Raw genomic sequence first — 15,906 nt, 5'->3', positions numbered from 1 at the left:
ACTTATTTCCCGCTATTGAAAATGATACCCAAAGCCCTTTCCGGTGTGAAGTTGTATGTAACAGTTATTTCCCAAAGCACACCCACTTACTTTATCCGACCTCCCAGATGTCCCAATTTCCAGGTCCCCTCCTCCACCTTAAATAACTTGCTCCAAGGCAGGCTGCTGTTTTCTCCCTTATCTGCTCCTTCCCCACAGCAAATTGCTACTCCCCCCCACTCCCCGCCCTTCCAACCTAGTACATATATATATAAGAGGCGCCAACAGAACCCCACCCAACTTGTTTCTTTACCCAAAGTCATCTGGTCAACACAGAACCTGAAGTTCCAGGGGGGAAAAAACCAGGTGAGCAAGGAAAGCTTTCACAGAAATATTAGCAAACTTTCCATTCATGACTGGCTGGTGTTTAGGGCGGCGGGGGGCAGGGGGAAGCTTGCGACCTAAATGACAAATGCATGGCTTTTTTGGGGGGGGGTCTGCATTAAACTGTTCTGTGCTGCCCTTCAGATTTACTATATGTGCTTCCAAGCACACGGAAAATGCATACATGCCCTTTCCCTAGTCTAGTCATTTTCTGACTTTCTACTTTAAGAGGGAAGTGCTGGGATAGCTCAGTCGGTAGAGCTTGAGACTCCTAATCTCAGGGTTGTGGGTTTGAGCCCCATGTTGGGAGATAAAATATTCCTGCACTGCAGGGGGCTGGACTAGAGGACCTTCGTGGGTCCCTTACAAATGCTACAATTCTGTGATTCCACGTTGATATGTCCTGTGTGGCTTGCCAGGTAACCCTTGTATGTTGCAGGGGTGGGTTTAGGGCGCATACTTGATGCATGCAGACTGCTAGCTAAGTGAGCATCACTGCCACATTGCATGAAAGTCGTAGACCCCTGGAACATATTGCAGGAGAAATGTCCTAGCAGTGAGCAAGCTATCTTCCGAGGAAGCTAAGCTGCCATGGGAACGTTCCAAGGAAGGTGATTCTGGAGACTGATTCTGGATGCAATTTGGGAACCACAACCCCACTTGCTTGCCTGTTGTCTGCAGTTGCTAGGCGATCACAACCCAACAGGTCTCTCCTGTTGTTTTCTGCAAAATGTGTGAGCCAAGCGAATATTGAGGAGATGTGTGCATTTCAGTATGGGTGGAAGGACAATGTTCCTGTTTGGTCAAGCATTGCTCAGTTGTTTGCTGTGTCTGAGGAAGGGAATATAAAGGGACTACTGAGAGATTCCTGGTGTAGTCTGAACATGTAGATCAGCCTTCAGCTGAGCCGGCTGGGAGTGATGGGAACTGTAGTTCAAGACACTTGGAAAAACTGCGTGGGAACTGATTCAGGTATCATAAAGTGGATTAATAGTGGTGAGATCAGGATTGCCTGGTAGAGAGCAATGGAACTGCATTTAGAATAGCTATACCTCTTACATGAAGGAGTCCTCTATCTGAAGAACTGTCCAGCCCAAATCACATCTTAATTTTGTTGCTCATCAACAGCTGTCATCCAGGCAAAGAACTGGCTAGCCTTCCCCACTATGGTGAGATCATAGAATTATAGGGTTGGAAGAGATCCAGAGCGTCATTTAGTCCATCTCCATGCAGTGCAGGTTTGTTCCTGGCTTGCTTGAAGAAACCACAAATAAGAACAAACTTATTTCCTTGGAGGAAGCTGTTCTTGCAAGCCCCAAAAGACTGCTCGGGAAAAGGTTTTGTTGTTGTTTAGTCATTTAGTCATGTCCGACTCTTCGTGACCCCCTGGACCAGAGCACGCCAGGCACTCCTGTCTTCCACTGCCTCCCGCAGTTTGGCCAAACTCATGCTGGTAGCTTCGAGAACACTATCCAACCATCTCGTCCTCTGTCGTCCCCTTCTCCTTGTGCCCTCCATCTTTCCCAACATCAGGGTCTTTTCCAGGGAGTCTTCTCTTCTCATGAGGTGGCCAAAGTATTGGAGCCTCAGCTTCACAATCTGTCCTTCCAGTGAGCAGTCAGGGCTGATTTCCTTCAGAATGGAGAGGTTTGATCTTATTGCAGTCCGTGGGAAAAGGTTTAGATAGAAAAAGAACAGAAATAAATAAATAGCAGGCTGAGAGCTAAGCAATAGTAGGAAAAATGCTCCTCTGACAAGCCAAAGTCACACCTGTGTTGTTAATCCAAAGAGCAGCTCCAGTAAAGGTGGAAGACCTAGGAATATTTTGTGGGTTTCCTGGAGTCTCACGGCTATCTCAGGCTATTTAGGCAGAGACCAGTCACCTGCAGAAGTGACTTCAGGTTATCTTCTTCGTGGGAAGATGTAATGGGACTCGGGTGGGCTGTCTGGGAAGCACCGTTAGACCTCCCATGACGACACCCTTTTGGGACACTTTGCCCCAGCACACACTTCTTTTTGCCTAGTAAAGGCCACTTCGCAAATCAGTCTCCTTCCTGATGGCATTTAGACCCCAGAGCTCTCTTAAAACATCTATCAGGTACCCTGAATCCACCTCTGTAAAGAAGAAAGACAGGGGGGTTAGAGATGCATTGTATTTGTTTAAATTAGAGGATTTAATTACAGCTACATTTAATTACAGCTACCTTTATCCATATATATTAAAGGTAAAGGGACCCCTGACCATTAGGTCCAGTCATGGGTCATGTGGCCAGCATGACTAAGCTGCTTCTGGCGAACCAGAGCAGCACACGGAAACGCCGTTTACCTTCCCTCCGGAGCAGTACCTACTTATCTACTTGCACTTTGACGTGCTTTTGAACTGCTAGGTTGGCAGGAGCAGGGACCGAGCAACGGAAGCTCACTCCGTTGCGGGAATTCGAACCGCCGACCTTCTGATCAGCAAGTCCTAGGCTCTGTGGTTTAACCCACAGCACCACCCGCGTCCCATCCATATATATTAGGATATGAAAATTTAAGCAAATCTGCAGCCCGCTTTGTCCTTTGTTTAAAGCAGTGTTTCTCAGCCTTTTTCCAACTGTGGCCTCCTTCTGACCTCGTTTCCTTCCTGTGAATCCTGTGTTCTACCAGTAGAAAGGTAGCTGGATAAATGTTTTGTTCGTAAATAGAACATGTCTCTTTAAACTTTTTATAATATACACAATTACATAAAAATTTATACTTTAAGAGTTTCTCAATCCATGGGACCCTTGTGCTTGATGACCAAAAACAAGCTTTTTAAAATATCTGGTTCTATTGCTGTGAGTGATAAACAAATATCACCTCTGTCCATTATGTTAAGGTAATTCCATGTTAGACTGAGTAAACACTGTATTTTTCCGTCTATAAGACCCCCCCCCATCCATGTATAAGACGCCCCCTATTCTTGTAGCAACAACCAATCGCCAGTCCACCCTCGGCACTATTCGTGTATAAGACGCTCCCTAATTTTTGACATTATTTTTTAGGAAAAAATCCTAGTCTTATACATGGAAAAATATGGTAATTCACATGACTGAAACCTGATTCTGCCAAATACAAAGTAGGAAATGCCATGAAAAACAAATTTGCTTTATCCCAAAGCTGTGGAAACTTTTAAGATATTCTGTTTTCTTTTCGATTCTTGGTCACTTCTCTCTTTGCTTCACTGCTCACGTCCCTCTGTAGCCCCCTAGACTCGTGCCGTGGACCCCCCCATTTACACAATTTTCACCTGTTTCCCCCTTGGAATATCCTGGGCACCCCTAGGGGGCCATATGACTCCCAGTTGAGAAACACTGGTTTTAAATGATGGATAAACAGCCACCCAGCTGCACTGGGTGCAGTGAGATACAAAAGGATACTGGACAACAAGGTGGGTGCAGCGGCTGAGCTCCTTGAAAACTGGGTTTGAATCCCAGCTGAGCCATTGAAAAGGTTTGCCACCTCTTTTTCGGGCCCTGGTCCTACACAGTTAATGGCTGCCTGGCACACAAACTAAGGAGGCGAAATATTCCAATGCATGCCCGGAGGGAAAAGGTCACTGCTTTAATTTCTTTTGTGAAGCTAGTAACCCACCCAATGAATCACTGGGTGTGCCTTGCACAACCCCTCAGTTTTCGGTATCTGCAGAAGGGTGCGTGTAGCTTTCTTGACACAGTTGCAAACAGTGCCAGATTTATGTATAAGCTAAACAAGCCCTATAGCTTAGGGCCCCACTCTCTTGGGGGCCCAAAAAAAATGTTAAAGGAAAAAAACTGGATGTACATTTCCAAAATATAAGATAGAAAACAAATAAAATAAAACCTACATACAGCAACAGTGTTTTGTTTTGTATTGTGTTAGGATCCTATGATGTAATGGGCTACACCTGCTAACCTGCTCCCTAAAATATCACTGGTTTGCTCATTTCTATATATAGGATGCCTACATTCTGCATGTACAAATGGCTTTAGATATGTATTAAGTCCATAAATTACCATATAGCATATATTCAACACAAAAAAGCAGTGACAGTTTGTTGTTGACAAAGGACAGCTGGACATATAAAGCTATTACCGTCAGTAGCTTAGGGCCTCATCAAACCTAAATCTGGCCTTGATTGCAAAGAATAACGGCGGGGTGTGTGTGTGTAAAGCACTATGCATGCTAAAACTGTGCAGTAGAAGCTATTTTTAAAAAAATAAAATGAATGTCGTGTAGACTAGCCCCTGAAAGAGAAATGCCAGGAGCACATACATTCATGTCTGCCTGTACCATGCAGAAGTCAGGAACTGCACTACAGTCCCAAGAAATCTAAACCGAAGTGAGAGCTGAAGCACAGATACTTTGAAGTAAGCTGCATTGAAATCAATGGGATTTACTTTCAAGTAAATGTTTTTAGGATTGGACTTTTAAGCTCATTGATTTCAGTGGCAGTTGAGCACAGTTAAGTGCTTAATTCTCATTGATTTCAACAGGACTTTCTCTCCCATAAAATCCGGTGGCACCTTGGAGGCTAACTAGTTTATTGTGGCCTGAGGTTTTTCCTCCTCTAAGGAGATACATCTTCATGAATCCACATCTCTTAAAATGAGGTTACCAGCAGAGCAATAATAATAATATTTAAAAAAGTCCAGCCAGAAACGCCACTATCCTTTTAACAGAGGTTTGACATGTAGAGATCAGCAACCGCAGCTTTTAATAGCATGGAGTTAAATGTGATAAAACCTCTCTGTCAAAGGCATGGCTGCATCGAGACCCTGCTCAAAATTTGGCAACCTTGTTTAAAATACAAAAACATCTGGCAAATATAAACGGATATGCTTTTTGGCAATTCTCGGAAGGTGTCAGTTGTGGGACGAAACTATCACAGGCTTTGTCCTTAACAGAAAAAAAAAGGACTCCAGGCCTGAGTATATCCTTTGTGCCAGGGCAAACTCTGGTGACAGTAAATAATTTAGACACATTTCCTTGCTTGGGACACCAGCCAACACTTTCTTTTTAGAAAGGTAACTTGAGGAGATGCCCTAAGGGTTGCTATATAAACTGCTGACTTACGTGCAGATTAAAAATGGTGTTCCGTGCCAGTCCTATTATATGCACAACTCCCACATAATTTTCTTGTTCTGGGCCCAGTCCTAAACGTAGCCGATCCGGCTCTCATGAAAGGGAAGTTCCGTTCTTTTATCAAAATTGCGTGGACAGAAACTCCTGATAACGGTTGGATTGTACACACTATAGTTCCACCCTTAATTTTCCTCCAGCGCCATTGGTCCCTTTTCATTTCAGATAAACCACACGTTATCTGACAGCGTAACATGTTCCCCAGGGCTAGAACTACCAAGGATATGCGCCACCTGTAGGCAAGATCATTGGTGTTAAATAGTGGGTAGATATATCAGACGACACAGCGATTCTTCAAAGCAGCTTTTTATTTGTAAGCTGGAACAGAACTGAAGTGAAGGGTTCAGCCAGCCTGCTTATATAGAGCTCCAGTACAACGTAACTGTAACAACTTTCTGCAACTATCCAATCACTGAAAGTCACTTTCGATCCCTTATTTGCATATGTGGACCTGAACTATCCACAGTATCCCCCTGCTGGCCCAAGGTGAGAACTTCAGTACATAACAATTGGAGACATGGCCACATTCATACCCAGCATTGAAAGCAATATGGTGCTTCTTTAAACAAACATGGCTCCCCCCCCCAAAGAATTCTGGGAGCTTTAATGCGTTAAAGGTGCTGAGAATTTTGAGGAGACCCCTATTCCTCTCACAGAGCAACAACTATCAGAGTTCCCTGTGAAAAGGGATTAATTGTTAATCCAATCTGAAAATTGTAGCTCTGTGAGGGGAATGGGTCTCACCCAACGGCACGCTTAGCAAATTACAGCTCCCAGAATACTTTGGGTGACGCCATGACTGTTTAGAGTGGCATCATAGTGCTTTAAATATATGGTTGAATGTGGCCATAGTCTTTTGGTTTATTTGCAAGCAGCCCATATTTATTATTATTTATTGGATTTGTTAGTGGTTTTTCTTACAAATTAACTCAGAGGGCCCATCCACACCATACATTTAAAACACTTTCATATCCCTTTAATCAATCAACAACTCCAAAAGACTCCTGGAAACTGTAGTTTGCTAAGAGTTGTTAGGACACACACACACACACACACACACACACACACACACACACACCTTCCACTCACAGAGCTATAATTTTCAGAGTGGTTTAGAAGGATTCTTTGGGGGGTAAAAATAGGTTTTAAATATATGGTGTGTACTCAGCGGTTCTATGTGAAAATCTAAAGGCATCCTCCGTTGACCCTGACCAATTTCCTCATCCTCAATCTCTTCCTTTCACAGACTTCAGCAAAGAGAGAGAGTGAGAGAGAGAGATTCTTTCGCAGAGCATATATATTTGCTATGAGGGTGTGAGCTTCTTGTCCTCTCAAGGCGTTTCCTGTATTGTTTGGAAATAGTTCTTCCACTTTGTATTTGGGGCCTTGCCCAAAATGCTCACTCAGATTGTCTGGGAACAAGCTAGATTTCTGCCTAAAATGTCTCCGTGCAACCCTCAGGGAGAGCCGAAAAGCTAAGACCATCTCAACGTGGCTTCAAACAAGAGCAAAAAATGGGTGGTTGGGGCCAGTTTGAGCAGATGCGGTTGTAGGAACACAGCCTGAGGAGGTCAAACAAGGATCTTCGCAAGAAATCGGCTATCTGAGCACGAGTCTACCTTGTTGCCATGCCAACAGGTCTCCATCTTCCTCCACCCTAGCAAGATGCCATGAGGCAAAGGGAGTTGTTTTGAGGGCCATTAAAGATAGCAGCAGGATAGAACCGAGCCACCACAATCCACAGGGCAAGGGTCCCTTTGACCAAATCCCACAAAAACGAGCAGGAGCTGTGCAGCAAGACAGGCTGCGTACACAATACCAGCTTAAAACACAGCTAGGTCGTACTTTTTCTCAATTTGGATCGGAGGTGGTTTCGGGGGGGGGGGGCGTGCATCAAAAGGCAGCATTTCCTGAGGAACGATATGGTTTTACACCACTTTCCAAGTAGTGGGAGTGGGAGCCAACCGGATGCAGAGTAAACAGGAGTGTGTACGCAGCTGCGGTGCCTGGTTTGCATGTCATTTGAAAGCCATGGTTAAGTGGAACTATCGTTTAAAGACTAGGAAACAGCAGACACTGTAGCTGCTTCATTCTTCCCCCTGCCAGGTGCTAAGCGATGGTTTAGCTTAGTATTACATCAGAACCCCAGGTTTGGGATTTACGTCTCACTTTAAGCAAAACACAAGTTGTAACCATTGTTAAGTTGTGGGTGAACATATCAGACGACACAGCGATTCTTCAAACAGCTCTTGTTTATTCAGAGGCCAAAAGAAAACTGAACTGAAGGGTTCAGCCAGCCTGCTTATATAGAGCTCCAGTACAACGTTACTGTAACAACTTTCTAAAACTATCCAATCACTGAATGTCACTTTCGATCCTTCATTTGCATAACTATCTACAGTATCCCCCTGCTGGCCCAGGGTGAGAACTTCAGTACATAACAACCATGGTTTGTTCTTGGCCTACTGCTCATGGTTTGGGGGGAAACAAACCATGAGCCAGGGTTTGCATGTAATCCTAAACCAAACCATGGCTTAGCTCCACGCAGTGCAGTTAGCAGCAGGGAAGGAGTGAAACCGCCCCATACTGTACAAGGTTGCCTTCACATGTCTTGTAAAGGTTGTATAGTTACTTATCTCCTTGGCTCGGGGGTCACATAGCTCCATACCCTCTCTAATGAAAATAGGGACGTCCTAAAGAAAAGCGATAGGGACACGGGTGGTGCTGTGGCTTAAACCACAGAGCCTAGGACTTACCGATCAGAAGGTTGGTGGTTCAAATCCCCGCGACGGAATGAGCTCCCGTTGTTCGGTCCCAGCTCCTGCCCACCTAGCAGTTCGAAAGCATGTCAAGTGCAAGTAGATAAATAGGTATCATTCTGGCGGGAAGGTAAACGGTGTTTCTGTGCACTGCTTTGGTTCACCAGAAGCGGCTTAGTCACGCTGGCCACATGACCCAGAAGCCGTCTCCGGACAAACGCCAGCTCCCTTGGCCTATAGAGCGAGATGAGTGCCGCAACCCCAGAGTCGTCCGCGACTGGACCTAATGGTCAGGGGTACCTTTACCTTTAAAGAAAAGCGGGACATTTCAGGATCAAATCATAAACCAGGACTGCTTCTGTAAATCCGGGACTGTCCCTGGAAAATGGGGACACCTGGAGGGTCTGTGAGGGGGTTGGTTCCAAGGGCTCACCATTACCCAAAGCACATTAAATCCCACAGCTGGGACCTGGGTCTGATGGTGGGGAATAACAGGAGCTCTCCTGCCTCTCCTCTCCACTTTCCAGGAGCTGACATGGCCTATCAGACGGAGTTCATCATCGATGCCCAGCCACAAGCTGTTGGCGCCAGCTACACTTTGAGCAACCAAGGGGCCTGGAATACAGACCTGTTTGACTGCTGTTCCGATATGGGCATCTGTGAGTAATTGGGGTGTGTGTTGGCGGCTAGCAGTTCCTTTCTGCCACTCAAGTGGTAGGCTGTACATGAGAAGAAGGAAGGAGGGCTAATGAGCTGTCTGTCAGGCAATCCGAAGAGCCAGAAAACTCAAGATTTTGCCACTGATTGATCCACGGGGCTGCCCTTTCCCTGCCTGCCTTCCCTGGAAAGAGCAAGATTCTTGAAATCAAACGTTAGCCAACCTAGAAGGGGCGAGGGATTGGTTGTTGCTAATACGTGTGGCTATTTTTATTACCGGCACTTGCAGCAAACCGTTACAGTGTGGAGTGATCTGGTACAGGGTCCCAGCCAGGCATGCCCTTTCCCTGGATACTCCATTACCCATTTCTCCCAAGGTCTGTTCCCTGCCCACTAGTCAAAAAGCATTCTGTTCCCACTGAGCATGTTCAGTCTGAACTGAGTTGTTGTTGAGTTTTTTGGCCCCCTCTCGCCCCCAAGGATTTTTCTATGTCCATGAAACTTGGTGTTCCTTCGAAACAGATGTCACCTCCCTCATGGGCAGTGTGTGCCTTTTTTATATTGTTACTTAAAACTGCTTGGGGCAGTGCACGAATTAGGAATCGCACGGGCCCTGCCATCAGATTCAGCATCTAAATGTAATGGCGAGCGGCACTGGGGAGAAAACGAAAATACAGGGGAAGAAGTAATTAGGAAGAATGAGGTGAAGCATTAGGAAGAAACAGGCCGATGGAAGGAATCTTCTGCATTAGGCTTATGCAGGAAGCTTAGGCATTGGGAGACAGTGATGTGTAGTGGTCAGAGTGACAGACTGCAACTGGAGTGTGACAGCATAGGATGCAAGTGCGACTTGCACTGTGCAAAGAAAGGGAGGCAAGCAAACCAACTTAGCCAGGGGTCAGCAAACTTTTTCAGCAGAAGGCTGTGCCTCAGACCTTTGGGGGGGGGGCGGACTATATTTTGGGAAAACAGAAATTAACAAATTCCTATGCCCCACAAATAACCCAGAGATGCATTTTAAATAAAAGGACACATTCTACTCATGTAAAAACATGCTGATGACCGGACCGTCCACAGGCCAGATTTAGAAGGCGATTGGGCCGCATCCGGCCCCCGGGCCTTAGTTTGCCTACCCATGAGCTTAGCTAACCCCTCCTCCTCCTTAACCTCACTGCTGCCACCAAGTGGGTGTTTTTTATTTTTATCTCACTGGCTCCACCAAACAGCTTTTTAATTCTCTGGATTCAACTGGCCCAACCTACTAGTTAGCGTGGTATGGCAATTAGACATGTTTTGAATAACTAGCCCCCAGACCATTCTGCCCGCCCCCAAACCCCAAAACATTCATTTACCGTATTTTTCCATGTATAAGATGTCCCCATGTATAAGATGCCCCCTATTTTTTGAGCCCCAAATTAAGAAACAATTACCGTATTTTTCGCTCTATAACACGCACCCGACCATAACACGCACGTAGTTTTTAGAGGAGGAAAATCTGTAGGCATGCCACCCGTAGGCATTCCCTCCATAACACGCACAGACATTTCCCCTTACTTTCTAGGAGGAAAAAAGTGAGTGTTATGGTGCAAAAAATACGGTAATTGCAACATTCTGTGTATAAGACGACTCCCAATTTTAAACTTTAAAAATTTGGGGGGAAATATCGTCTTATACACAGAAAAATACAGTACTTAAAGTAATGCATGATTCTATGAAAGCGGAGGTGGTCATCCAAATTGGTGGCCTTCACCACCTCCTGCAATAGCGAGTTCCATACTTTTAAGTCTGTTCCACCTTTTACATGACAGCCTCTTCAGACTATAATCTCTCCCCTTATCCTTCCTTTCTCCCAGATAAACATATCCATATCCCCTATGGGACTTAGTTTCCAGAGCCCTCACTGGAAATCATTTGCCTTCCTCCGGATACATGCAGAATGCTTCTGTCTCCCTTCCTCCAGGTCTCTGTGGTACCTTCGTTCCGTGCATCCTTGCCTGCCGTGTGTCAGAGCAGGCAGGTGAGTGCTGTTGCCTCCCATACCTGCCTGGTACTATCGTTGCTCTGCGGACCAGTGTGCGCGAGAGATTCCACATTGAGGTGAGATGTGGGAAGTCAAATAAAGATGGGTGTGGGGAGAGGGGTTGGGGTGGTGGTTAAACTGATGGGCTGGCCGGGGTTGGGGTGGAGTTGCTGTTCTGCTCCAAAAGAAAAGCCCTGTCTGTTTTAATGAATACCTTTTTACAGGTTCGAAATTAGGCACGGGGGAGGAATCTGATTCAGCTCACGTTTAAAAGCAAACCCTCCCAATTTGCATTTTCTGACACAATGCACAAACCAAAACGCAGCCGTCCTTTGAAATTTGCACTTCTCTGAATGTTGCAACGCAGTTCAAGCAATGTGAACAAAATGCAAATACTAGGGCAAGGTGTGCATTGAAATGTGTATATTACTGCAAAGGCCATACAAAAATGCATTATGTATGGGAACATATGTGTAAATTAGGCAAAACTGCATACAAACTATATTAAGAGAAATTTGCATCAACATGCTAATGAGTTTCATAGCAACTTAAAAAAACAAAAACCCTGCAAACTGATGTGGAAATGTGGAGAACTTAAGGCTGGGAAAATTTAAAAAATGAGATAAACAAAAATTGACAGATTTGCCCATCCTTACTCAAAATATGTTGGTACATAACAAGCTAGTTATGTACCTGAAACCTAGCAAGGAGGAAGACACAACAGGGGTGGATGGGCTGGGTAAAAGTAGTAAATCATCATCTACCCATTGCTGGCTTTCTTACCATGATTAGAGTTCCTTAGGGCTGCCCAACTTTTCAGCTGACCATTGGAAATCTGGCTTTTAGCAGCAGCTTGATGCGCAGGCACGATCAAGTGACAATGTTTTTCTTTTCCGTTAAAACCTTTATTTGCTGACTTCTGCATATTACACCACTACTATATGCATGAGGACGTCCCATGCCATTTTATTCTAGTCATTTGGCAGTATTTGATGGCAGGGATTAATAGGAAGGGAGGGCCTCTTCTGTGGTGGCCCCCTGTATTTGGAATACTCTCCCCAGAGAGGCCTGCCTGGCACCTAAGTTGTTTTCTCTTATGCCCCAAGTGAACTGCCCTTTATTTTCCTGATGGATGTTGCTTTTGAATTGACTTTTATCATTGATTTGGAACTCATTGGGAAATTGAACCTTGCTCACAAGAACTGGAAACTATTGCATATTCAAAAGTAAAGTGCTCTTGCAATTTTTTTAAAGTGCTATAATAATCAGTGTGTGGGCTGAACCAGCTCTAAGGCTGATTTGCCTGAGTTTGGCTGAAAGGAATCCCTAGATGGTTAGGAATTTCAGCCTCTGTCTCAGTTACAAGCCAGTTTTGTCTCTTGGGAGCTACACAACTTCACTTGCCTCCGACCTTCCATTTTAACGCAGCCTCTTTGTTTCCGAAACCCAGGGCTCCATTTGTGAGGACTGGGTGGTCATGGCCTGCTGTCCATTCTGCGGCCTCTGTCAACTCGCCCGAGAGCTGAAAAACAAGAACTGAAGAAGAAGGGAAGCTGGCAGACATTCTTCACTCCTGCAGGAAGAACGAAGTAGCTGGATCAATGGCAGTGAGGGACGGAGGCCGGCTTCTGAACCCAGAAGCCTATCAACTGCAGAGCAAAAGACCTATTGTCCTTGCACAAGGAAAGAGGAAAAGATACGGCTCTCCTCTGTTCAGCCCCTGCGGTCATCCCACCTTGAAAATTGTGTCAAAATAAAATAATCATTGTCTCAAACTGCATGAGCTGGACTGTCTTTGTTTTTTGGAAGAATGGGTTAAGTGAGAATCAGTGTGATCCCCTGGCCCAGTAGAAGACTTAGGGGTGCCAATTGGTCAGGGGGTTAAGAAAAGGCAACCTGGCCTGCTCCTGTCTGTCTAATCAAGGACTCATATACAGAAATCAGCCCATGAAGCTTTTTTTATGGCATGGAGGGAAACTTCTGGGAGTGGCAGAAGTTCTCAGGTTCAATCCTTGACAGCCTGAGTTGAAAGGGTAATAATAATAATAATAATAATAATAATAATAATAATAATAATTTATTATTTATACCCCGCCCATCTGGCTGGGCCTCCCCAGCCACTCTGGGCGGCTTCCATAAAACCAAAAATACAGTAAAATCACACGTTAAAAACTTCCCTGAACAGGGCTGCCTTAAGATGTCTTCTGAATGTCAGGTAGTTGTTTATCGCTTTGACATCTGCTGGAAGGGCGTTCCACAGGGCGGGCGCCACTACCGAGAAGGCCCTCTGCCTGGTTCCCTGTAGCTTTGCTTCTCGCAATGAGGGAACCGCCAGAAGGCCCTCGGCGCTGGACCTCAGCGTCCGGGCAGAATGATGGGGGTGGAGACGCTCTTTCAGGTATACTGGACCGAGGCCGTTTAGGGCTTTAAAGGTCAGCACCAACACTTTGAATTGTGCTCGGAAACGTACTGGGAGCCAATGTAGGTCTTTCAAGACCGGTGTTATATGGTCTCGGCGGCCGCCCCCAGTCACCAGTCTAGCTGCCGCATTCTGGATTAGTTGTAGTTTCCGAGTCACCTTCAAAGGTAGCCCCACGTAGAGTGCATTGCAGTAGTCCAAGCGGGAGATAACCAGAGCATGCACCACTCTGGCGAGACAGTCCGCAGGCAGATAGGGTCTCAGCCTACGTACCAGATGGAGCTGGTAAACAGCTGCCCTGGACACAGATTTGACCTGTGCCTCCATGGACAGCTGTGAGTCCAAAATGACTCCCAGGCTGCGCACCTGATCCTTCAGGGGCACAGTTACCCCATTCAGGACCAGGGAATCCTCTACACCTGCCCGCCTCCTGTCCCCCCAAAACAGTACTTCTGTCTTGTCAGGATTCAACCTCAATCTGTTAGCCGCCATCCATCCTCCAACCGCCTCCAGACACTCACGCAGGACCTTCACCGCCTTCACTGGTTCTGATTTAAAAGAGAGGTAGAGCTGGGTATCATCGGCATACTGATGAACACCCAGCCCAAACCTCCTGATGATCTCTCCCAGCGGCTGCATGTAAATGTTGAAAAGCATGGGGGAGAGGACAAAACCCTGAGGCACCCCGCAAGTGAGAGCCCAGGGGTCTGAACACTCATCCCCCACTACCACTTTCTGAACACGGCCCTGGAGGAAGGAGCGGAACCACTGTATGACAGTGCCCCCAGCTCCCAGCCCCTCAAGACGGTCCAGAAGGATGCTATGGTCGATGGTATCAAACGCCGCTGAGAGATCCAGCAGAACTAGGAAACAGCTCTCACCTTTGTCCCTAGCCCGCCGGAGATAATCAACCAGTGCGACCAAGGCAGTTTCAGTCCCATGATAAGGCCTGAATCCCGACTGGAAGGGATCCAAATGGTCCGCTTCTTCCAGGCGTGCCTGGAGTTGTTCGGCAACCGCTCGCTGTTAGTGCTAAAGTGATGGGAAAGACCTCTCCAAGAGCAGACCTACTGAGCTAAACCAGAAGAACAGATAGTTTGGCCTGATAGAAGGAAGCATCCTTTGATCAGCTTTGAGGATTGAACTTCTGCAAGCACTTGTGAAACACAGACAATTGCACATTCCGTGCCTGCTTAGCCGTGCAGCCACTTTCTTCCCTATCCTCTGTTGCTTCACCTCTGGTGATCATAGGCGCCTCAGGGCAAGGACTACCAACAAGGATGGAGCTAAATAAATAAATGATTATCTCAATTGAGTACAAAGGAACTTAATGCTATAAATTAACAGGCCCAACTGAACCATCCCATATTACCTTCTGAGACAGCGTAATCCTGTGTTTGTATACTTGGAAGTAAGTCCATCGGCGTTCAGCTGGGCCGAGGTAACGTGCATAAGAGCAGAACCTCTTTGTTTATCAACACTGTGTTTTCATGGGTCTTACAGCAATGTGAGGTCAGGATGCCCTAAAAGGTGCTTAAAATATTCTATAAATAAAATAACAGATAAACAGATAAGGTTTGCAAAGCTGAGGGAAGATTAACTACCCCATTAAAAACAAAGGGTTGGTCAGATAAGCAAGAAAAAAATCTAGTCCTTTATCCTCGATCCACCAACAATTAATACAAATACATGTGTGCGACCATAGCTGCAAGAATGTTATTTGCCCCAAAGTGGAAGGATGAAGAGGTCACGAAGAAAGAAGATTGGATACAGAAACTTAATGGAGTTTGCAGAAATGGTGAAAGTTACCGGAAGAATAAGAAATCAAGATAATAAACTTTTTAGAAAGGAATGGAAGTGGTCTACTGAGTATTTACAAACAAACTGTAAACAGACCAAGACATTGGTAGGATTATTGTGAAAACCTGCAATTATATATATAGATATAGATATATAATGTTGCTGCTGCTGCTGTTGTTGAATTTGCATACTGTCCTTCATCTGAAGATCACAGGGCAGTTCAAAACATAAAAATATATGAGAATAGATGATTAAAAGAGTAAGTTAAGGCAATCTGGAGTATGCAGGAAAGGACGAAAAGAAATGTAAGGAACCGCAGAAAGAGGGGGGAGTCAAAACTGAAAATGTTAAAACTTGGTTAAATAATTGTTGTAAATTATTAGTTATAAATGAAAATTATATTTTTTTAAAAAAGTAATACAAACAAGGACAAAATGAAATACTTATACTGCAGAAAGCACAAAAATACCAGATTCTACAGTATTCTTATAGATCCGGTTGACTGCATAAACAAGAAAGCCACTATTACCCGGGCGGGGGTGTGGGGGGGTGCGCGCGCGCCAGCCAGGCTGGGGGTTGTAGTCCAGCAATACCACAGAATTGTAGAGTTGGAGGGATCCTGATGGCCATCTAGCCATCCCTTGCAATGCAGGAATCTATCAGAAGGCCTACACAGGTTCCCTAGCAAATGAGAAAAAGGTGAGAGGTGCGCCAGCCAGAAAACAGGAACCAGCCACGCACACTTA

The 15,906-nt window shown here is 45.5% G+C and overlaps 1 protein-coding gene across 1 annotated transcript; it reads left to right on the top strand.

Annotated features, from left to right (window-relative positions):
- Nucleotides 1-274: 274 nt before the first annotated feature.
- Nucleotides 275-12,716, top strand: LOC310712729 (cornifelin homolog A-like). Its single transcript, XM_083516070.1, has 4 exons — nucleotides 275-340; nucleotides 8,788-8,923; nucleotides 10,882-11,018; nucleotides 12,392-12,716. Exons 2-4 carry the CDS (start codon nucleotides 8,800-8,802, stop codon nucleotides 12,479-12,481), a joined length of 351 nt encoding a protein of 116 aa, XP_083372196.1. The 5' UTR covers nucleotides 275-340; nucleotides 8,788-8,799; the 3' UTR covers nucleotides 12,482-12,716.
- The last annotated feature ends 3,190 nt before the right edge of the window (nucleotides 12,717-15,906 follow it).

Source organism: Podarcis liolepis (assembly GCF_965112155.1).
Source record: "Podarcis liolepis genome assembly, chromosome: 7".
Taxonomy (NCBI): Eukaryota; Metazoa; Chordata; class Lepidosauria; order Squamata; family Lacertidae; genus Podarcis; species Podarcis liolepis.
This window is presented reverse-complemented; position numbering and strand designations above follow the sequence as displayed.